General features: G+C 52.3%; 9 protein-coding genes across 11 annotated transcripts; 5 read left to right on the top strand and 4 right to left on the bottom strand.

The window, feature by feature from the left end:
• Window positions 1-412: 412 nt before the first annotated feature.
• On the top strand, window positions 413-2,065 carry PSH1 (uncharacterized protein; the record flags this gene model as incomplete). Its single annotated transcript, XM_046088095.1, has 4 exons — window positions 413-511; window positions 568-687; window positions 752-844; window positions 917-2,065. 4 exons carry the CDS (start codon window positions 413-415, stop codon window positions 2,063-2,065), a joined length of 1,461 nt encoding a protein of 486 aa, XP_045944063.1.
• Window positions 2,066-2,755: 690 nt separating this feature from the next.
• LDX57_006392 (alpha/beta hydrolase) lies at window positions 2,756-3,933 on the bottom strand (the record flags this gene model as incomplete). Its single annotated transcript, XM_046088094.1, has 4 exons — window positions 2,756-3,042; window positions 3,116-3,389; window positions 3,459-3,803; window positions 3,886-3,933. The coding sequence occupies 4 exons, from the start codon at window positions 3,931-3,933 to the stop codon at window positions 2,756-2,758; spliced, it is 954 nt and encodes a 317-aa protein (XP_045944062.1).
• Window positions 3,934-4,846: 913 nt separating this feature from the next.
• LDX57_006391 (Zn(II)2Cys6 transcription factor domain-containing protein) lies at window positions 4,847-6,331 on the top strand (the record flags this gene model as incomplete). The annotated part of the gene is made up of 3 exons (XM_046088093.1): window positions 4,847-5,044; window positions 5,104-5,442; window positions 5,516-6,331. 3 exons carry the CDS (start codon window positions 4,847-4,849, stop codon window positions 6,329-6,331), a joined length of 1,353 nt encoding a protein of 450 aa, XP_045944061.1.
• A 556-nt stretch (window positions 6,332-6,887) lies between these two features.
• On the bottom strand, window positions 6,888-8,784 carry RRP9 (ribosomal RNA-processing protein RRP9; the record flags this gene model as incomplete). Its single annotated transcript, XM_046088092.1, has 2 exons — window positions 6,888-8,378; window positions 8,437-8,784. The coding sequence occupies 2 exons, from the start codon at window positions 8,782-8,784 to the stop codon at window positions 6,888-6,890; spliced, it is 1,839 nt and encodes a 612-aa protein (XP_045944060.1).
• Window positions 8,785-9,011: 227 nt separating this feature from the next.
• pre1 (proteasome core particle subunit beta 4) lies at window positions 9,012-10,166 on the top strand. The gene is made up of 5 exons (XM_046088091.1): window positions 9,012-9,137; window positions 9,197-9,354; window positions 9,435-9,684; window positions 9,765-9,888; window positions 9,945-10,166. Coding segments are annotated over exons 1-5 (612 nt in total). The 5' UTR covers window positions 9,012-9,135; the 3' UTR covers window positions 10,023-10,166.
• On the top strand, window positions 10,167-12,436 carry ubp10 (ubiquitin carboxyl-terminal hydrolase family protein). Its single transcript, XM_046088090.1, has 3 exons — window positions 10,167-11,009; window positions 11,071-12,282; window positions 12,367-12,436. Exons 1-2 carry the CDS (start codon window positions 10,325-10,327, stop codon window positions 12,237-12,239), a joined length of 1,854 nt encoding a protein of 617 aa, XP_045944058.1. The 5' UTR covers window positions 10,167-10,324; the 3' UTR covers window positions 12,240-12,282; window positions 12,367-12,436.
• On the bottom strand, window positions 12,437-15,493 carry LDX57_006387 (uncharacterized protein). 3 transcript variants are annotated; one of them, XM_046088088.1, is made up of 4 exons: window positions 15,371-15,493; window positions 14,688-15,053; window positions 14,382-14,617; window positions 12,437-14,329 (listed from the first exon to the last, which is right to left on the bottom strand). In XM_046088088.1, the coding sequence occupies exons 1-4, from the start codon at window positions 15,404-15,406 to the stop codon at window positions 12,502-12,504; spliced, it is 2,466 nt and encodes an 821-aa protein (XP_045944055.1). In that variant the 5' UTR covers window positions 15,407-15,493; the 3' UTR covers window positions 12,437-12,501. The 3 variants fall into 3 exon arrangements, with proteins under 3 accessions (XP_045944055.1, XP_045944057.1, XP_045944056.1); XM_046088087.1 differs by having other exon boundaries at window positions 12,437-14,617; XM_046088089.1 differs by lacking the exon at window positions 15,371-15,493 and having other exon boundaries at window positions 14,688-15,137.
• Window positions 15,494-15,545: 52 nt separating this feature from the next.
• utp13 (U3 snoRNA-associated protein UTP13) lies at window positions 15,546-18,984 on the top strand. Its single transcript, XM_046088086.1, has 3 exons — window positions 15,546-15,928; window positions 15,985-16,012; window positions 16,070-18,984. Exons 1-3 carry the CDS (start codon window positions 15,755-15,757, stop codon window positions 18,778-18,780), a joined length of 2,913 nt encoding a protein of 970 aa, XP_045944054.1. The 5' UTR covers window positions 15,546-15,754; the 3' UTR covers window positions 18,781-18,984.
• A 30-nt stretch (window positions 18,985-19,014) lies between these two features.
• On the bottom strand, window positions 19,015-21,084 carry spp2 (spliceosome ATPase-activating subunit SPP2). The gene has a single exon (XM_046088085.1). It carries the CDS (start codon window positions 20,924-20,926, stop codon window positions 19,343-19,345), a length of 1,584 nt encoding a protein of 527 aa, XP_045944053.1. The 5' UTR covers window positions 20,927-21,084; the 3' UTR covers window positions 19,015-19,342.
• Between the last annotated feature and the right edge of the window lie 552 nt (window positions 21,085-21,636).

Genomic DNA, 21,636 nt, shown 5'->3' with positions numbered 1-21,636 from the left:
TTCCTGGCAGTTCGACCTGTCCAGACAGCGTCCTCACTTCACCTCGCCTCTTCCTCTCCTCCGTCAATAAATACTCGAAACAACCCCCTCGTTTCATTCCATCCCTCCGACCTGACTTCCTCGCGCGCTTCCTTTCGCCTCCGCCTCGTCACTCCCAGCCTGAAGAAGTGACTTGACAACGCCCCCGGCCAAACAGTTGTCTAGATACTTCCAGCACCACCGGAGAGAAAAAAAAAGTTCTCTTCACCTTTTCTGTCCTCTTTTCTTTATATTGTATTTTTCAACACTTCTTGAATCCTGCCTCGGTCTCGTGTCATACCACATACCCTCCTGTCGCAGTGCCCAACGAAGATCGAAGTCGGACAGAAGCCGCCCCTCGTCCTTGGGCTTGAGCAGCAAACCAAACCACCAGATGTCGAAACCAGCACCCTCGGGGCCAACCCCGAGTAATGGCTCCCGTGATGTGATCGGGACGACAGCTGCCGCAGAATCGGCCGGGGATACTTCCGGGGTAAGCTGTTTTCTCAAAGAGTAGAAAACTGATGTGTATTCTAACGCCCTGCCTAGCTCTCCCAAACATTACAGGGGCACGTCGATGACATTCGCTCTCTGATTCAATGCGGCATCTGCATCAGGCCGTTATACGAGCCTTTTACACTTGGTTGTGGGCATACGTTCTGTTATACCGTAAGGCCCTCAAGAATCCCGTTCACGACGAGTGTACGGAAAAGACTAACTTTTTACCTACCAGTGCTTGACCTCGTGGTTTGGAGGGGGGAGATCAAACAAAACGTGTCCTGATTGTCGAGCACCGGTGAAGTCGGAGCCCTCGCCTGCATACCTGGTATGTGACTACAAGCCAGACTGCCCTGGGCAGTAGTGAGATAAAGTTACGATGAATACTGACATGTCCAAGGTTCGTGCAGTTGTCCAACTCTTCACAAGTCGTGCCGAACTTCTAGATAAGGGCGAGACTACGGCGGAGCATATACACCATCAACGCGAGGAGGCCGAAAAGATCGATAAGGATAAGAAGAACCCTCATCCTAGAGAAGGGGGGCTGTTCAAAGGCACATTCAATAGATCACGAAACACTATAGCGCCACCCGTCGTTGACCTCGAGGACGGTGTTCTTCGATGTCCGCATTGTTCCTGGGAGCTTGAAGAAGATTCAAATTGCATGCAATGTGGATATCGGCCGGAGGATGGGTCGAGTACTGGTTCCTCGGAGGATCTGAGTGATATCGATGAGAATTCTGAGATGACAGACTATGTTGATGATGAGGCCGAGGACGGATTCAACGAGGTGGACGATTTTGGTTGGAACGATCTCTATGATGGAATGCCCATTGATGCGTTCCCGTTTGACCTTCATCAACTATATGAGTTGCATCGCAATCCTTACCCACATCACGCACGCCATGTTCATGCGCCATTCGGGCACGGCATGCCATCGGACGATTGGGGTCAGAATGACACACAGGACAGTGAAGAGGAAGACGAGGAGGATACTGACATGGATTCTTTCATTGATGATGAAGAGCATTATGGCCACGGGGAATACGATACCGAGTCGGATCGATCCACAGTTGTTGGTGGCCCCGAATACATCACGCAAGAAGACCGCTACGAGGAACACCACGGCTTCCCCATGTCTCAACTTGGGGATTTTGTGAGTGATAGCGTGTCAGAAGTCACAACTACCGAAGATGATGATCACGACGATGATGGAAGTAGTGATGATGAAAGTGATGATGAAGATGAGCCAGTCCGACCTGCCGTCAGCGGAAATCGACGCCGACCAATTCCTTACTACGAGGTTTCAAGCTCTCCAGTGCAACCACGACTGTTGACTTCAAGCGGTCACCCGGCTCAATCACGCACCACATCAAATGCTCGAAACAGACAATCAGTTGGACCTTCAAGCGGCCGTCCGGCTCAATCATGCGGGACGTCGCATGCTCGAAACGGACAATCAGCTGGAACTTCAGCGTCGAATGCGATCAGATTGGAGGATGACTCTGACGAAGGGCCCGTTAGACCAACCAGGAGAGCAAGGCGATAGAGAAAGTTGTCAGGTTGGGCTTGTTTAATCAAATACGACTTCATGAATTACCCCCCTGGCGTTTTATTAGCGAATCTGTTTAAGTCTAATCTGAACCGATCTTTCAAGTGCGGTCTGGAGACATAAGATGACCTTGAGAGAGGTCTTTCTCCTTTTGCTTACTATCTTGGCTTGTATCTTTCTTTTCTTTTTTGTTTTCTCTTTTTTCTTCTTCTTTTTTCCTTGATCAATTTCGGCCATCACAAATTTATCCAGTCAACCAGTGGTGCAACAAAACCGAACGAACCTTGTCATTTTCGGGGTTCTCTTTTCTTCGAGCCTTCTGCGATGTCTTAGGTTTCTTTTCCTACCCCGCGGCAGCACCATATATACTCCTTTCCCTTGAGAAATGTTATTCACAAATACCCAACTTTATGAAACTATCAAGTTATGCACTTCTGCATTCTTCATGTCAAAAGTCAATTCTAGTAAAATGCTAACCGTCACGCTGGCTGGAGGTCTTATAGTTACAATCTGATTTTGAGCTTGTGTTTTCCAGCGACAGCAACATGCATCAAAGATACGAAATTCTCGATTGATGCCCGATGGCATCTCACGTAAGTGCCTTATTGGACGCATTATTGATTAGAGTCATGGACTGATAACAGTACTGGACCTTCATCAAAGCATCCACTCGGTCGTGCGTCGACATTACTGTTGAGCCAATACGAATCGCAGCCCTTCGAGTAAATCGCGTTTCCATTCCCTCGACTCTTCGAGATCTGGACATGTCGTCCAGAAGCCATGCGGTAGACCCTTGTAGACATATTTCCGGGTCAGAATCCCCTCGTCCTGCAACAACTCATTGAACAAAAGAGCCTCGTCCCGACGGGGGTCCCATCCGCAGATATAGAACGCCGCCCGGAGGGCTATATATGCGTGGGATTCGAAGAGGAGCGGCGAGAGGCGTTTGTCACTGGGCGGTGCGCCGTACTTCTCTGCTCATTAAGATTGGCTGTTAGGATTCCTCACTCGTGGTCTGGATTAGGGTCTTGCGGAACCGGGACTCACTGGCGAAGTAGTCTATTGATTTCCTCGTCAGGCCCGGCGCGTCGTTGATCTCGTCTACGCTGAGAATTCGATCGCGATATTTCTCTGGGCGGACGTCCGGGTGGCAGAAGCTGCCTGCCAGGAAGAGTAGTCCGGTCAGCTTTGAAGGAAGCTTATCTTGGACTGCTAGATGCGCGATCCCGGCCGTGAAGTTCGCGCCAGCGGAGGTGCCGCCTAGGATGAATCCTTTGTTCAAGTCGGTCGAGAGTTGCTGTTGGCCTATGGGCGAAGCGGCCTAGATTATTGTCCAGCAGGCAATCTGTCAGTCAGTCAGTCAGTTAGGCAAGCAATGGGTCCCACTCACCCAGTACGCAACATCCCGACTATCTTCGAACCCTACCGGGAACTGATGCTCCGGCGCCAACCGGTACTCGACGTTAAGCACCAAGATGGGAATATCGGCCGCAATGGCACGGCAAGTCTCATCGTCCGTTTCTAGGCCGCCAGTGACGAATCCCCCGCCGTGGAGGTAGATGAGCAGCGGTAGATTGGTTGCGTTGGACCGCTTGTAGGATCGCACCCGGATTGGGTACTCATCGCGGGCTGGAATGGTGAATTCTTCGCTGTCTAGACCGGGTTGTGGTTGGATAGGAAGACGCTCGCGTGTCATGGGTACTCTGCGGGTGTTCGGAGGAAGGTTGGCAGGGAACTATTGCCGTTAGTGATAAGGACTGTCTTGAGCTCTGTATAAGAGAGCGGTGGAGGCATGAAATGCCATCCGACGAACTCACATCTACCCAGTTTGGATGGGGTGTTGCCCAAACACGATGCTCGGCCATGGTGATGGTTGACAACGGCTGAGCCCAAGATGATACGGGGACATGTACAGAAGGAAGTGTTATGCTAGGAGACAGACAGACGACATAATAGAAGGATTGATGGATAACTAGGGGGATCTGAATCTAATCAGATCGTTGGCGAAATCAGATAAACCTCCGGTGTCGTTGACCATTTTCCCAATTCGGAATCTGGTCAGTTGCCAAGCTCTTCCTAATTGGGTTACATGAGGGCGAGGGTAAATTGATCCAGTCGATATAGTATGTCGGTCCACTTGGAGAGTGGTTGTGGGGCACTATGAGGTGCTTGCTGGTAGCTAGCTGATAAAAAGCCCATAAACTAGACCGTAGAACGGTAGCGGCCAAGGCTCTGCTTCTAGGTCGAGAGGAAGGAAGTTCGTGATAGAGGTGAATTTTTCTCCTATACGAGGCTGAAGGATCTCTGATGTCTAGTTTATTCAGCCAGACAGAGCCTACCAGGTCACTCGGAATTGCTTCATTCTGTAACTTTATATGTGTTTACTCGCAGATATATCCGTAATCTTCACTTCAAGCTGGCAAATTGGATAGATAGCCGAAAGTCGTAGATTGTATTGCGATGAATGGTGATATCGAACACCAGGATGATCCCAAAGACACCGAGGAAGCAGACCATCAAGTTCGAACCAGTACACTCGAGGTATCCTCCAGTAAAAGGTTTCATCTTCAAATAAAGTTGAGCCCTAAAATCAGCCTTGTCACTGATCATGTGACAGGCATCCACCTCGTGTCCAAAGTGGCGATGCTACAACTTCAGCCTTGACTCATCCTCTGCCATCTATATTCCTCACGATATACGAATATTTTGCCTCTATAAGTTCTAATATCTCAGACCGCAAGGAAAGTGTCAATCCTGTGCGAATTGCAAATCAGAAAGATGCCTGCCGCACCAGGTCAACAAGTGCTGGTCCTCCATCCTAGTAAAACCGAACGCATGAATAAATTGGAGGATAATCGCATGCTTCAGACCGTATTTCGACTGGAAGATGAGAGCAGAATAGCCCCGTACCACCCCAGACGACCCCACAAGAAGTCCAGAGCAGGTTGCATAACCTGCAAGAAGCGAAGAGTCAAAGTGGGCCCGGCACAATTCCAGTAGTGTTCATGACGACATGGCTAACCTTGGTGATACAGTGCGACGAGAGCAAACCACTCTGCCGGAGGTGTGAAGTTCGTGGTGTTGAATGTATCTATGCATCGGGGTCGGACTCTTCGGGGTCTGACAAGAATAGCCCTATCGAGATGATATCAAGGCAGAAGCCTAGCACAACAGACTTTACCTTGACTCTTGCCAGCATGACTTCGCGGATCGACGAGAGCCTGGGTATTGGATCAGACTTCAACACCCCAAGCCCATCCCCGTCCTATAATCTGATAGCGTTTCAGCATTTCATGAAATGGTCTACGGGGTCAGTCGGTCTTCCTGCCATTAGGGCTGTGATGCAAAGCGATATGGTACAGGTGGCATTCAGTGTGAGTCTGAGCGTTAACTGAACATCCTCATGAGGATAATACGTCGCCCTTCGTTACTAAGGCAGTGACATAGACACCATACTTGCTGTACACAATCCTCGGAGTCGGCATGCTTCATTTAAATCGCGCCTCCCGATCAATAGACGCTGGCCGAAGATGTGCAGAGGCCCATTTCTGGCAGCAAGCCATCCGATTATATCAGGATGCATTACTGCCCGGAGTCAATCAGAAGAACTTCGACGCCCTCATTTCGACATGCATGTTCATGGGTGTGATGTCCATCTGTCCGGAGAACTTTAAACCCACCGATTCCTGGGTCCTGACGAACAACCCAGCCGACATGAACTGGCTCTGTCTGCAGAGTGGTCTGCGGTGTTTATTGGAGCCAGCTGCTCGATACCTTCCCGGGAGTATCTGGGAAACAGCATTCAAAGGATACGAGGAAGTCGAGTGTCAGCTTTTCAACTACGATGACCAAGTCGGACGACAAGGTCTCGATCCGCTCTTTGCGGATTTCTGTGACATTGATGACCTTTCTACTGGCATGACATGCCCATATTATATTCCACTCAAGACGATCACCACGTTGTTTCAGTTAGAGAAGAATATGCCCAATGCTGCCCGATGTACTACGTTCATGGGGCGACTGGAATTCGACTTCCTGGCTCTGCTTCGGAGAAGGGACCCGCCGGCTCTTATGATTCTCGCGCACTGGATGGGCTTGATGTGTTTGTTGACTGAATGGCAGCCTTGGGTGGAGGGTAGGTTGAGGAACGAGTGCGTGGCTATATGCATGTATCTGGAGCGCAGTTCAGATCCTCGGATCCCACCGCTCCTTGAATTCCCTGCTCTTGCATGTGGCTATGTCCAGCCGGTGAGTATAAGTTGATCATGAATGATGATTGCGTTACGAATGAGGGTTTGCGTTGGTGAAATGTCTTGGGATATTATCGCTGGGCTCAAATTGGGCGTCCAATGGGTAGAGTATAGAATATTGCGTTATAGTTGCAGTAATTGTCCAGATTGTGGAATTGGTATCCAGACCACCTTTCCTCACTTTCAATTTCTTCGCACTAGACTGACCTCCACCAATTCACGTAAGTCCCCTGTCTCATGGAAGAATGAGGCTTTCCGATGCGTTAGAGAGCAGTTTTTACCTCTCTAGACTACGGCAATACTCCGTACAACAAGTTCTTCATCTCGATTAAAGATCAAAGTCAGGCATCAACTCCTTCGCAAATATCTGGTATGTAGATAGATATGTACACCCGGACCTGTCGGTCCAACATCACAGCAACCTGGGGAAGCCTTCTAATGCAAAACTTTTCGAAAACAATATGCAAAGACCGCCGATCCGGGAATAGCCAAGGTACAGAAGAAACAATAGTGAATCAAATAGATAGAATACATACGCCACATCACCGTGATTCATCCCATGGACCAAATTACGCCTCCTTGGAGGTCGCGCCCGCAATGAACGGAACCTCGAATACAACGGCCCCGTTGCGGCCATCCGCTGCGGACCCGTCGTGGTAGTTGTTCGCAAAGCACTTCCAACGTCCAAAACGGTGCTCTTTGCCGACGGCTGCTACTATGCAGAGACCTTTGGGCTCAGAGTCCGCAGACTTCGACTTGGACTTGGACTTGGGCTCGGTTGATACTTGGCCGGGCTTGACCGAGTCGGCTCGTCGCTCGAAAACGGCAATGCCGTTGACGACGCCCTTAACCAGCGGCTCCGCGTCGTCTTTGGACTCGTCGGTCCGTGGCGTATCGATGGCCATTTGATCCGGGTTGGCAGGGGTGTCGAAAGCAAGCGACTGCTTCAGCTGCGCGGACGGCGTATCGGGGGAGGGCGTGTCTCCTCCTCCAATAGGTCCGAGGGGAATGATTGTCTTCTTATCTTCAGAGATCTTCCAGGCGCGAATCCAGCCATCCCAGCTTCCACTGAGGACGACATCCGTACCCGGAACTGTGGTCAAAGCAGTGATCCAGCGAGGCATCCGTCGAAGGAAACGAGAGTTCGCCGACGCAACCTCCGGATCAACTTCGTTCGAGAGCTCATCGAGAGGAGGAATGGGGTCGAGGCCGTGGGCGAGCGGGATTGTATGGAGAGGCTTCTTCTTGTGAATGGACCAGAGAGAGAGAGCACCCGAGTCTGAGCCGGTAACAAAATGAGTAGGAGGCAGAGGAGCGACACAGTCGAGGTTGTTCTCCTGGTACGAGGCATTCTTGGATCCACCACGGAACACCAGCTGTGATTCATCCACAACCTTCCATAGTCGCGCCGTACGATCACGTGCGCCCACACTGATACACTCGTCGATTGTCATTGCCGCCACTGACGAGATATGGTCCTGATGTCCAAACAGTGTCTCAACGTAGGCGTGACCTGCAGTGCTCAAGGACCACGTCTTGATTGTGCGGTCGAAGGAGCCGGAGAAGAGTTGTTCTCCGGAGCTCATGGTGGAGATATGACGAGCAAAGGCAAGTCCGCTGACGGAATCACGGTGTTGTGTGAAGGTCTGCAATGGTTTCAGGGTCGCTGCGTCCCAGATAATCAATTTGCGATCCTCTCCACCAGTGGCCACGAACTTCCCCGACGGCGAAACGGCCACAGACAAGATGTTCTTGGTGTGACCGTGTTCTTCCTCGCTCTCGGCGACCTTCTGCAGTCCTCGCACAAACTTCACTTGTTTCGGCTTCTTACGCTGCGGTTTCGGGGGCCGTTTCGATGCGGTATCTTGGTTTGTTGTGGTGGCCGGGGTTGCAAGTTCCCATTTGATCAGCGTTTTATCCTTGGACACCGTGTAAGCGTAGGGCGGATGAACCGCAATCGATGTGGTCGTCTGGGTATCTGCTCGAAAGAAGGTAGGTGACGCAGTCGAGAAAGCCAAATCCGACGCAATTTGGCGGTACACTCGCCCTTTGAACTCGTCCTTTCCGGGCGTTAGCAACGCGCAGACCCAAAGAAAAGCACCGTATATCGATACATACCACATCCTCCTTCAGTCTCTCTGCGATGAGATCTCGGTCAATTTCCGCAGCATCAAATCCAATATCATCCACCTCATCCCGCACGTTTTCCAGATATCTCTCGGCGAGTTTCAATCTTCGCTCCGCGGCCGTCTCTCCTTCGTCGGAATCCGAGCCACTCTCCTCGGACAGGCCTGATGCCTGGCTTGCCACGTCTTCCTCGTCCAAGTCACTTCCCGAAACCGAGTCATCTCGTTCCCTCGAATTCTTCTCTGCATCGACTCCTCGTTTCTTGGACGCGGGGGCTCCGGCGCGGTCTTCTCTCTTGCGCTTCCGCTGAGAGGCGGGCAATGTGAAAAAGGACGACATGGCCCAGGATCGCTATTCTGGGGACGGTCGGAAGTCTGATTTGCGGTGACTGGTCAATTGGGAAATGGCGAACGTATGCGAACGGGGGGAATTCTAAGTGACCGGAAATGCATGAAGCTTTCGCTCTCACTTTTTTTCTGCCGGTGGCCCGTGCAGGCGGAAAGCGCAAGAATGTTACGCCTAAATGCTGAATCAGCAGTCCAGCTCTCCGCCTCAGGCTCCCAAGCAGCTCCCCAAGGCAGTCAAGCTCCGCGCGGCCAACGAGTAACCCAGACCCTTCTTCCAGCTACCCCATCATCCGTCCCTTCTCTTTCTTCCCTTCTCCTCATTACTTGACTACCGAAACCAAAAATGTATGTCTTAGGATCTTGTACCAATGGATTTCATCCCCAGCTAATCGGTCGTTTGTTAGGGAGGTTCTACTGGGTATCACTGGCAAGGACTTTGTCCTTCTGGCGGCGTCTAAGGCCACCATGAGGGGCCCTACTATCATCAAGGCCGAGGACGACAAGACACGACAGCTGAGCAAGAATACCCTTATGGCTTTCTCGGGAGAGGCAGGAGACACCGGTTCGTACAACCGACCCAATCGCCGATGAGTCGTCGAATATGTGAATGGAGCGGGCAAGCTGACATGGATCGGATACTAGTACAATTTGCGGAATACATCCAAGCCAACATCTCGCTTTATACGATGCGAAACGGTACCGAACTGGGCCCGAATGCAGTGGCCAACTTTGTCCGAGGAGAACTGGCACAGAGCTTGCGATCGCGCAGTCCTTACACCGTCAACCTGTTGCTGGCTGGCGTGGACTCTATCTCCCAAAAGCCTTCCCTATTCTGGATCGACTACCTGGCCTCGTTGGCGCCCGTTCCATACGCGGCTCACGGATACGCCCAGTAAGTGGAAAACCGGATGCCGGGTCATGTTGACCTCGGCGTTAAGCGCTGTCCGAGGAAGAGGAACTAAAGCTTTCTAGATACTACTGCTTGTCGACCCTCGATAAACATCACCATCCCGATATCACGCTCGAACAAGGCCTCAAACTCCTAGAGATGTGCACGGACGAGCTGAAGCGCAGATTACCGATCGACTACAAGGGAGTATGTTGCAATGGATCTACCGGTTGATGGATACGAATTTTGCTGACAATACCTAGGTCCTAGTCAAGGTCGTAACCAAGGATGGCGTGAGGGAGCTGGACTTTGATAATGACAGGATCGTCAAGAGTGCTTAATGCGGTGTTGTATCATACCAATATCATCATGTCTTTTGTTTTCGGCTTTACGGGACCTGGTTTTCTTTAACATTTTCTTCTTCTCTTCCTTATCCTCCAAGAACGTGTGCATGTCAAGAAATCAATTTTATGAATTAGAACTCGACCGTAGCTGTCATGGTAGAGACCCAAGCAAGGCGATGATGGACTAGCCATATGTCATAGTGCCGGCTGTTTGTCTTGTTTGCAACCCGCCGCCCATCGCGTTTTCGCCGGTTTCGATTCCCGCGCCGGTTTTCTCCCTCAATCCCCTTCACCAAATCATGATGCCCAAGAGACAAGCGGAGTTGTCGCTGGAGGAAGACCTCCCGGCAGGCTCCCCTGCATCCAAGAGAGTCCGCGTGGAGGATGAAGCCTCCGAACAAGAAACCGCGAGCCATGGGGCCCTACCGCTGCGCCGAGCCAGTGGACAAGAGACCGAACAGCACGAGCGCAATGGAGAGAACATCCTTGCCGCGGCCGATCAGGAACAGGAGGAGTTAAATGAAGCAGCACAGGAAGCGGAGAGTGAGTCCTCCGACGGCGACGAGGATGACGACAAGCCGGTGATTGCGGCCCCCCAGCGCCAGTCGGAACCCATGGAGGGCTATAGCGACCTCTACCTCGATACGATCAATCGCGGAATCCTCGATTTCGATTTCGAAAAACAGTGCTCAGTCAGTTTGTCCAACATCAACGTATATGCCTGTCTCGTGTGTGGCAAATACTTCCAAGGCCGAGGACCCAAATCGCATGCCTACTTCCACGCTCTTGAAGTCGGACACCATGTCTTCATTAACATGGGCACCAAGAAGGTCTACGTTCTCCCGGAGGGATACGAAGTTCAGAACAAGAGTTTGGAGGATATAAAATACGTGGTAGATCCCTACTATAGCAAGGAAGAGGTCTCGAAGTTGGATAAAGAGGTCCACGATGCGTTCGATCTCGCTGGGGCCCGCTACAGACCAGGTGAGGATTGAATCAACTGCTGCTTCCGACTCCATTAGTTCATGGCTAAATCTGGTTCTAGGCTTTGTGGGTATGAACAATATCAAGGCAAATGATTACCTTAACGTCGTGGTTCAGCTCTTGGCCCATGTTTTCCCGATCCGCAATTACTTCCTGCTCCATGATTTCCCAGCGCTGGGAACGCCACAATTGGTCCATCGCTTCAGCACCCTCGTGCGGAAATTGTGGAATCCCAAGGCCTTTCGATCCCATGTCTCGCCGCATGAACTATTACAGGAGATCGCTATCCGGTCATCAAAACGTTTCACCCTCACTCAACAGTCCGACCCGGTGGACTTCCTGTCTTGGTTCCTCAACAATCTACACTTAGCCCTCGGGGGTTCCAAAAAGCCCTCGAAGAACCCAACAAGTGTGATTCAGGCCGCTTTCCAGGGCCATTTGAAGATCGAAAGTCAAGCGATCACGGCTCATTCTGACACCCAAAACGCCCGTCTGGTCTTCACCGAGTCTGGCACCATCAACAGCCAAACCATCCCCTATCTCATCCTCACTCTGGATTTGCCGCCGACTCCTCTATTCCAGTCCGCCAACCGCGAATCCATCATCCCCCAGGTCCCGTTGACCACACTCCTGAACAAATACAACGGAATCACAGCCTCGGAGAAACTAGCCCATCGAGTCCGGCATCGCCTCCTCCACCCCCTCCCGCCTTATCTCTTCTTCCACATCAAACGATTCAGCCAGAACCGGTTCGTCTCGGAACGGAACCCCACGATTGTCACCTTCCCGTCTCCTCGCTCCCTGGACATGTCTCCCTACGTCGAACCGAACCCTGAGATCTGGCCGCCAGGCGAGCCGATCCTCTACGATCTTGTGGCCAACATCATTCTAGACCCCACGACGGCCGCCCCGGGAGCAACCGAGGAGGCGGCAGCGGATAAGGGCGTTAACGCGGCCGGCGGGTCATCGTCTTCCGGGGCCGGCGGAGGCAGCGAAAAGGTTGCCTGGCTTGTCCAGCTTCACGATAAGGCGATGGAGGCGGAGAACACCCGGCACCAGGCCCAGCACGCTGGAGAGCAGCGGGGACCGGAATGGCTGGAGATCCAAGATCTGTTTGTGAAACGAGCCGAAAGTGAGACCTTGTTCACCAGGGAAGGATATTTGATGGTCTGGGAGCGCCGGAAGGTTCCTGGCATGTCGAACCGAAAGGGCAAGGCTGCTGCTAAATAAGTAAAAGGAAATCAATGAGATAAAAAAAAAGACATTTATGCATGTAGGTATTTTCTGACCGGGGATTTTTCGGCGAGACTTGGTGTTGAGGTAGCTTTTGTATAATTACAACTCATCTTTACGGTAGGCAAGTTTCTCTTTTGCCGCTTATTGCGATTAAGGATAACATCATTCAAGAATAGTAGCATGGGAAATGAAGTTCTTTCGACTAAGTTGAAATTGAATCAATGTTCCCACAGTTGCGAGGTATACTATACAAGATTCATAGAGTGCCCCAGCCACAAAACTTCCTGCCAACTCTGATAGCGGCGCCGGAAACGATGCCCCAAACACTGGCACTCACAGCGGCTTGCATGCCGACCATCAGGGCCATTTTGCCCATATAGGCAGCAATATCAGTTCGCGAGCCACCGCCACCCCATGCACCCAATTCACGAATTTCCGAACTCAAAGCAGGAGATCCTACGGATGATAGATAGGCGGAAGCAACCGAGCGCAGGTAGAGGGATTCGAGCGGGAGGAAGAGCACGCCAGTGATCATAAAAGCAAGATGAGATGCGAGAGAGTCAACAGGGTGAGAAGAAAGAATCGTGACTCGGTGAGCGATGGAGGAGGTAGTACTAGCGGCTGCTTGTTGGCGAACATTGGGGTCGGAGATCCGGGGGTATATTTCTGAATCGAAGTCGTTTTCATGGACGGGTTCCGTGCCAGGATTTCCATCATGATTGTCCTCTGGGCCTGGCTCCTCCACACTGTCAGGCAAGATGCTGGCTAGCGTTGATACTGGCTCCGGCCCGGTCCCTGGGGTCTCTGCCCTTGGATTCAACTGATTGGGTGTAATAACCAGTGGACTTTGTCCGGCTTCAGGTGAGACAGCGGCGGTTAAGTTAGAAAGCCCATCACTGTCAACTGTGTCCGGGTTGATAATGGCGGCCTGGCCTTGGTTGGCTAGAAGGGCATCCAAAACTTCTGAGAATGATCGACGACCAGTCGGTATACCACTGGCATTGGCCTGGTTGGTATCAAGCGCCGTTCTGGTAATAAGCTGGCCATTGCTTGGTGTATTTCGGGGGTTCAACAGTTCTAGCTGCATCGTGATAACTTCGGAGTTCTGGTGAATTAACGAAGCTCGAACGCGAGGTGAGGTTGGAGAGGACGTTGCGGGAGATGATGGCCGAGAAAAAAGAGTGCTAGAGCGTGAATTCCGCCGACTCTCAGAGGCATCTTCGTGGTGATTCTCCTCTGCGTGGTCTGCATGGGCGGATGTGTTGTTGGTGGGAGACACGGCGTTGACTTGGTCTAGTGGAGCCAAGTTAGGGAATTCCACAGCACTCATTTCTGCGGGTGATTGAGAGATAGGATTTTCTTCAGGGTGCAATACTCGATTGCGGCTAATGTCGCTCACGTTGGCTGCGACTGTTCCAGAAGCAACTGGTTGAGCACGGATCACTTCTTCTGGGGGAGGAGGAACTGTCGATTGAAGCTGTAGTTGTCGCGCTCTGGTCTGTCTTTCGTTTGACAGTTGCTCCACGCTTAACGGTAAGGATTCGAGCCATTCTCGCCTGCGTCGTGCATCTGAGACTTGCTCTGATGCCGGTGATGTGCGTTGTGATTTGAAACCAAACCAGGACAGAACCCATCTCCGAAGGAAATTCACCTCGTACATTACGTCCTCGACAAAAGACATATTACTCCGGCGGTTTTCCTCCTCGGACCGTCGTCCGAGGGTTGGAACCATCCAGTCGATAAGGTCGTTGTCAGATGCCACTTTGATAGAAAGCTCATCAGCTAGTGTAGGCTTGGGCAACCGCCTGCGGATTAACCGATAGAGCCTTATTTCGATGACCGGGCGCAGGTACATATAAACATAGAGTAAGAGCGAGGGCGCCTTTGCCAAGGTCAAACAATACCCACCAAGTGACTGGAGTGAGAAGTCTGCAGGCAAGGGCGGGAATTGGATAGCGGCCATTTCACCGAACGGGATGAGAAACCTAGCTGCCGGGAATAATGATGAAGGCACAAGGTGAAGGGCTTGCAATAATGAATACATGTAGGTCTGCACAGCCAAAACAAGCAAGGTTCCTCTCGTCCTATACAGTATGTTAGTTGTCAGTACTCTATGGGATACCGTGATCCACGCACGCAGAATGCAGAATATTAAAAGATGCTCGCACAATCTTGGATAGTGCATCGTCATCAGGAAAGCGGCTTTGTATCAGTGAAATTAGACGCTCCAGCGGATGATGTCGGCAGATAGACAGGCATGTCGACATAGCCCAGGCCGGAATCCCTGCGAAATAAAATCCATGAATCCCAAGGAATGCGCGCTCATGGCCCATGATGCCCAGCAACGGAGCGTGCGTGTAGCTTTTGAAAGTCTAGAGATTCAACGTAAGTCAACGACAAGGAGGCCAACATTTGGTCATTGCAATTGGACACCAGACTTACTTGTATCCGGCCAGCTAGTGACGACGTCCACCAGGTGCCGAGGAAAACCGATACCTGGTCTATGGTAGCCATCACCAATCCGTAATCATTCTCAGCGGCCAGCATCTCGCCTCTTTGCTGTTCACTAGGGCCACCAGTGTTCCCATCTTCACTAACGACGATTCCCATGGTAGAGAGAATGTCATTTTTAGCTCTTCGGAGCTCTCTACCGAATGCTTTGGATTCATGATTGACCGGATGACCTCTTTCATCGTAATCTTGGACATAATCATCCGCATACAAAGTTGATCTCCTTCGCTGGGCTGAGGGAGCAAAATCTGCGGTAGATCCTTCGGGACGCTCTGGAGCTTCATATGGGGACCGGCCCTGGAAGTTCGGTTAATCAGACATCCCAGAGCGATGAAGCGAAGTTGCAACATCAAGAAATAAATAGGTTGAAGACCAAGGATATAACAGAACCGTATGGTATTAAATACAGCGCAGAATATGCATCAGGAAAGGAGGCAGAGTACAACATTCTATATTCTTGTTTTAAACATAGGTAATCTCCAACATGGGATATGCCAGAGCTCGAATACAAATGAAAGCATCACAAGACAGGGGAGGCACTATGACGCCAAGTATCAAAGCTGCAGTAAAGGCCCAGGACCGAGAGTGGGTAAGAACAGAAATTTGGAGCCTACCAGAGCCAGTCTATTGAGAAACGCTTGTCGCCCCATCACGTCGCAATTTGATGGAGTTCATTCCCGGAGCTCAAGCAAGCACTTTGTCCGGAGGAAGTAGAACCTGCTGATGAATGTCGACCAAGAAGTTGTCGATTTGCCCGCGTCGGTCTTCTCTTGAGCGGCTGCAGCGGCAGCGGCGGCTACTGCACGGGCCACTGCCGATCGGGCATTTTTTGCGACAAACAGAGCAAACATGTCGAAAAAAGATTCAGAAGTTTCCGCGCGACGACACCCTCGACGCTCAGCAACTCCCTCACTTTCGATCGGTGCGGTTTATTTCGAAGTGTATGATGTCGCATTAGATTATCAGAGCTTTTCCTTTTTTAAAACCACCCACAAGCAATGTCGAAAGCTGTTGTCAAGACGACCTTCGAGGCGTCTCGGACTCTTCGTCCTATCTACACCGGAGGAAGTACTGCGCTGGATGCCACTGGGCGATTGCTGGTCACCTGTGTCGGCGAAGATGCCCTTGTTGTGGATCTTGAAACCGGTGATCAACTGGCCAGTCTCGAAGGAGTGAGTCGCATCTTTCTTTCCCTACTATGAAGCAATTCGCTGATGAAGTATAATAGGATGGCGAAGTCATTACCAGCTTGGCCAGTATGTAGTTGAAGACTGTCTTTGACTGTTTGATTGTACTAATTTTTTTCCCCCTAGTCACACCGTCGGCCTCCCATGTCATTGTCTGCTCGCGCTCAATGGCCATGCGCATTTACTCTCTGACGCCTTTCGACGACATCTCCCGAACGATTGAAGCGGAACTTGTTCGAAGCCTCAAACCTCATACGTCGCCAGTTGTCACCACTGCAACGGACCCTACCAGCACATTTGTGGCCACCGGTGCCGCCGACGGGTCCATCAAGATCTGGGATGTTCGGCGTGGTTATGCTACGCATACGTTCCATGGCCACGGCGGTGTCATTTCGGCACTGTGCTTCTTCCAAATACCGTTCCAAGACCAAGGAGACAAGTCTTCCAAGAAAAAGGCGAAAGGCATATCGAATGACTCCGACTCGGACGAGGAGATGGAGGACACCGGTCTCAATGGTGTGGACTCGGCTGATATCCTTCGGCTTGCCTCCGGAGACGAAGAGGGCACAGTACGAGTGTGGGATTTGAAGAAGAGGAAGCCCATAGCTACACTCGAATCCCACGTCTCGGTGGTCCGAAGCTTATCCTACTCTCCGTCGGAGAATGCGCTGCTGTCTGCTGCGCGAGACAAGACCGTGATCGTGTGGGACATTCGCACATTCAAGACGCGCAGGATCATTCCGGTCCTGGAGAGTGTGGAAGCGGCCAGTTTTGTTGACGACAGTGGGCTGTGCGTGGTTGGAGGCGAGAATGGTAAATTGCGCGTATGGGACTGCAACCGAGGAGGAGAAGTGACCCATGAGCAAGAAGCGGGAGAGGATTTCGAGACAGTCGTGGCCATCCAATATTCCCCGGGCATGCCGTTCGCTATAACAGTCCACGCGGACCAGACATTGCGTCTCCACTCACTCGAACCTCTGTCCAACCTCAAGCCCGGCTCTTCGATTGAGCCGCTTCCCGTTATCAGGCGCATCTCTGGCAATGACGACGATATTATCGATCTGGCATATGTCGGGCCTGACCGGTCCATGCTTGCACTAGCTACAAACACCGAGAGCATCAGAGTCGTCTCGGTAGGACCGTCAAAAGATCGGCCGTCTCTCAGCGAGGAGGACTACTTTGGCGCGGATGTCACTCATCTGGAAGGCCATGACGATATTATTATCTGTATCGATGTGGACTGGTCCGGTCACTGGCTAGCCACAGGCGCCAAGGATAACACAGCACGTCTCTGGCGTCTAGACCCCAAGACTTCGTCCTATACCTGCTTCGCAGTCTTCACGGGTCATGCTGAGTCTTTGGGCGCTATCAGCTTCCCCCGCGTGCCTCCGCCAGCCAACACCCCGGCGCATGATGACCCTGTTAATCACCCTCCATCCTTCCTGCTCACTGGTTCCCAAGATCGTACCATCAAGCGATGGGACCTGGGCAAACTGACCCCTCTTCATTCCTCGAAACCCCACTCGCCTAAGGCGATTTACACTCGCAAAGCACACGAAAAGGATATCAATGCCCTGGACGTCAACTCGTCCTCCTCCCTATTTGCGTCTGCCTCACAGGACCGTACGGTTAAGATCTGGTCTGCCGACGATGGATCGGTGATCGGTGTTTTGCGCGGTCACAAGAGAGGTGTCTGGTCTACACGTTTCGCCCCTCGGGGCACTCCCATTCTCACCACCGAAGCTCGGAGTAGCACAAACAGAGGCTTGATCGTCACAGGATCTGGCGACAAGACCGTCAAGGTCTGGAGCTTGTCGGACTACAGCTGTCTCCTCACGTTCGAAGGCCACACCAACAGTGTGCTCAAGGTTCTTTGGCTCCCGCCTCCGGACCTGTCTAGCAAGGATGAGGATGAAGAAGATGAGTCGGCCCCGACTCCGAACGTGGCAGCCCAAGCACGGCCGCTGGTGGCATCCGCTGCTGCCGATGGTCTCGTGAAGGTCTGGTCGCCCTATACCGGGGAATTAGAAACCACGCTCGACAACCACACGGATCGAGTGTGGGCACTCGCCAGTCCCACGCCGTCTGGCTCGCGTGCCGATGCATTGACTTCGTCCACCCAGAACAGCTCCTGCCCCTTTGCGCTTGCCTCCGGTTCTGCCGATTCCACCGTTACGTTCTGGACCGATACCACCTCTGCCACCTACACTGCCGCCGTCAGCGCAAATTCTGCGCGCGTCGAACAGGACCAGCAGCTGGAGAACTACATCCGGGCAGGCGCTTACCGCGAAGCCATCACGCTGGCCCTCCAACTCAACCACCCGGGCCGACTTCTATCCCTCTTCACAGCCGCCATCGATGCCGCCGATGACCCTTACTCCACTGATCCCAAAAAGGAAGAACGCGCCAACAGCTTGACCGGCGACCCCTCCATCGATCACGTCCTTCAAACCCTCGGCTCCGAACACCTGCGCAACCTCCTCATCCGCCTGCGTGACTGGAACACCAACGCGCGCACTTCGCGAGTGGCCCAGCGCATCCTCTTCGCTCTCTTCCGGTCCTATCCCGCCTCGACCTTCACCGAGCTCGCGAGCTCCAGCATCGCCAGACGCAGTGACAACGGCCGTACAGCAGCCGCCATGAAGGACATCCTGCAGGCATTGGCTGCGTACACCGAACGACACTATCGTCGGGTCGAAGAACTCACGGACGAGAGCTACCTCGTCGAATGGGTCTTGGGAGAGATGGACGGTGGTATCGGATTAGGGGCACTGGGTGCTCCGGGTTCGGACGAGGCCCCTGAACACGAGAAGGATGTGCTCATGCTTGGAGCATAAAAACGAAGGGGAACTTACTTTTCCTTCACCCCTGTGAATGAGGCTATGTAAAAATAGACAGCATGGTTTTCTGTGTTTCTCGGCGCGTTCTACTGGAGTCAGTCCCATTTGCATTTTTTTTGTTTTTGGCATCTCAGATTCATTTTTTGGGAGAAGATAATGTATACAGGAAAAAAAGTTCTTTCTTATGTGTCTATCAGCGTCTCGCTCCTTCTATGAATACTAGTTTTGATTCCCTATTGGAAACGTTTTTCAACATGGTCCAAAGTGCAATTTTGGTGGCTTCTATCTGGAGGATTTCGTCGAGTTCTGGGTTGATGCCGCACCGTAGGTGAACAGATGGATATCTCTGTCGACTGTTCATCAGGCGTATTCTGATTTTGCAAGTTGTTGAACCTTGAACCGTATTCGACGATCAAGTCCAAGGGACAATTTCTGCCTGATTCTGATGGATTTGATACCCAAAAGTGGTTACACTTGCAAGATCGGGTCTGCATCAGGCACGATGCTCATATTGGTAGCAAAGATCGATATATGCGGATTTGTATGAGGTCTGATAGCATCAATCGTCGTATCTTCTTCGACGGTGAGAGTCGCGATCACTGTCTCGGTCTCGATCCCGGCCATGTCTGCTAGAAGTACTCGACGAATGTCTCGAGCTATAGCGATCATCATCCCGATAGCGATGACTCCTATCACGATCACGGTCTCGATCACGACGGTCGCGGTCACGGTCCCTGTCTCGTCGATGTCGATCCTCTCTCCGGTCACTATCATCCTCACGGTCATCGTATTTCCGCCTCGAGTGCCGATCACCAGAAGACCGGCTTCTGTCTCGCCGTGACGACCCCTTCCTCCGTCTGTCGTAACGATCGCTGTCATCTTCATCATCGTAGTCCCGCCGGCGATACTCGCGATCCCGGTCGCGATCACGACCACTTTTTTCCAGATTGCGGTCCCGTCTCTCTTTCCAGTCATCGTTGTCCTGCTTCTTGGCCTCCTTCTTCGCAGCCGCGAGCTCTTCTTCAGTCATGAACGAACCCGTCTTCTTGTTCTGCATGAGAACCGGCATATAGACGCCTTCGGTGTTATTCTCGCCCTCCTTGCCCGTCTTCCTAGACCCCTTGCGCATCGCAGCTTTCCCCCAAGCTCCAAACTCCGCCTCGGCGCCCTTTCCCCCAGTGGATGTATCCTTCGCTCCAATTCCTAGGAATCCAGGTCGACGCTCAGGAACCCGCGGTTTATCCGCGCCCGCCGAAGGCGAGCCGTATTTCCCTTTTCCGACTGACTGGCCTTCCTTCCAACCCATACCTCGGAGTAAGGCGGCGCCGAACTCCTCCACGGGAACCGCATTGTACTGGTCCAACGAGGCGGACTCTGGCCGCGATGCGATGTCCGCCCGGAACGACGTCGTCTCATCGAAACGCGAATCCTGATCCGCAGCCGCCGACTCGATCACCAAATCCGACCGAGCCTCCGTCTCGCCTTTACTCTCGCGGATGAGCGCGTTCATCGCAATTTCATCCTGCGTGAGCGGCTTGCGCGGTTCCCGCTCGGCGTCGGCGTCCTCCATCGTCTGGTCGCCATTCGTTGCCGTGGCCGTGTCGGATCCCTCCACCCCCTCAGTCTGCGGCGTCGCCTGCGCAAAGCTCAACCCATAAGACACGCTCGGCCGATCCGTCTCAACATTTTCACCCGCGACCTCGCCGCGCTTCTCAGCCTCCCGAATCGCCTGGACTTCCTTAGGGAGCAAATTCTTCCCCTTCGGCCGCGTGTTGATACCCGGGCGACTGCGCCAGTTATTGTTGCTCGCGACGGGAATGACCAGTTGGCGGGGCTCGTTCGATCGGTCCGCGGAGATAGCGGTGCCGGTCATGGTGTCGAAGCCGGTGACGGCCTCGTGCGCGGGTGCGCGGCTGTCGGCGTCGTCGTCGGACTCGTCGTCATCGTGCAGGTTGTGGGGTCGGCGCGGGAGATTTCGTTTTGAAGTGTCGGGCTGTCGAGAGGTTGATTGCAGGTTAAATGAGGTTTTTTTGGAGCCGTTCGCGGTAGAGGTAGCTGCTCGGCCGCCGATGGACATGGTGAAGGGTTTTGCTGAGGATTCTGACTGCCTGTCGCCGTCCTGCGGCGGCTGAGACGAGGACATGGCGAGCGGTCCTCTGCAAGTGCTGCTTGTGAAAAAGGAAGACGAGGGTTGGCAGGGGAGTGCCAAAAGTAAAGAGATGGAAGCGTGACGGAGCGGGTGGCGAAAGCTCCGGGTTAAGCGCGCGCTTAGATATGATCGGCCGACAAGAATGGATATTAGGGTTCATTACTATCTACATGATGAATGGATTATAACTCGGATTCTGCTTTCGTTTTCTTTGCCTCGGAACACTAATCATACAGTCGTAGTGGATATTTCATTCCGTTCCATTCCTTGCAATTCCAACCTTCCAATCCAATCCCCGTACCGTGGTAACCGCTTTATCAATACATGTAGTACAAAATAGCAAAAATAACTTGAAAAGGACGACAAAAGGCCCGGAGTGATAAACATACTGGTCTTATGTCTAGACGGCCAGAAGCTCCAGGCAGTTCAATGCATGTCGGTGCAAAACTAAACCCAAAACCGACCCTATATGTAGGGCCTTCGGGGAATAGTCGTTAGAGAGAAGGGCGGAAGAGGGATTAGGGGGTAACATGGGTGAGGGCATAAATGGGCATATCAACGAAGAAACCCAGAGAGCATAAGATTGAACTCCATCAGTTGCATTGAACCGAGAGACAAACAGTTCTGGGGATAATAAAAGGGTATGGTGAAATAATGACAATATTTACAGTTGAAAGTTAGAAGATGGGTGTAGAAAGGGAGAG

Source organism: Aspergillus melleus (assembly GCF_016097325.1).
Source record: "Aspergillus melleus strain CBS 546.65 chromosome Unknown contig3, whole genome shotgun sequence".
NCBI classification, from domain to species: Eukaryota; Fungi; Ascomycota; class Eurotiomycetes; order Eurotiales; family Aspergillaceae; genus Aspergillus; species Aspergillus melleus.
The sequence above is the reverse complement of the archived record's forward strand: the minus strand, read 5'-3'. Positions and strand labels throughout refer to the sequence as shown.

Bases quoted from the DNA above. Each gene is read 5' to 3' on its own strand.
- pre1 (XM_046088091.1), top strand. The intron at 9,355-9,434 runs GTTCGTACAACC...ATCGGATACTAG, and splicing joins GGGAGAGGCAGGAGACACCG to TACAATTTGCGGAATACATC. The intron at 9,685-9,764 runs GTAAGTGGAAAA...AAAGCTTTCTAG, and splicing joins GCGGCTCACGGATACGCCCA to ATACTACTGCTTGTCGACCC.
- ubp10 (XM_046088090.1), top strand. From the start codon at position 10,325: ATGATGCCCAAGAGACAAGCGGAGTTGTCGCTGGAGGAAGACCTCCCG. The intron at 11,010-11,070 runs GTGAGGATTGAA...ATCTGGTTCTAG, and splicing joins TGGGGCCCGCTACAGACCAG to GCTTTGTGGGTATGAACAAT.
- LDX57_006387 (XM_046088088.1), bottom strand. From the start codon at position 15,406: ATGGGGCGACAAGCGTTTCTCAATAGACTGGCTCTG. The intron at 14,618-14,687 runs GTAAGTCTGGTG...TTGAATCTCTAG, and splicing joins CACTAGCTGGCCGGATACAA to ACTTTCAAAAGCTACACGCA. The intron at 14,330-14,381 runs GTGCGTGGATCA...CATACTGTATAG, and splicing joins TTTAATATTCTGCATTCTGC to GACGAGAGGAACCTTGCTTG.
- utp13 (XM_046088086.1), top strand. From the start codon at position 15,755: ATGTCGAAAGCTGTTGTCAAGACGACCTTCGAGGCGTCTCGGACTCTT. The intron at 15,929-15,984 runs GTGAGTCGCATC...GAAGTATAATAG, and splicing joins AACTGGCCAGTCTCGAAGGA to GATGGCGAAGTCATTACCAG. The intron at 16,013-16,069 runs GTATGTAGTTGA...TTTTCCCCCTAG, and splicing joins AGTCATTACCAGCTTGGCCA to TCACACCGTCGGCCTCCCAT.
- spp2 (XM_046088085.1), bottom strand. From the start codon at position 20,926: ATGTCCTCGTCTCAGCCGCCGCAGGACGGCGACAGGCAGTCAGAATCC.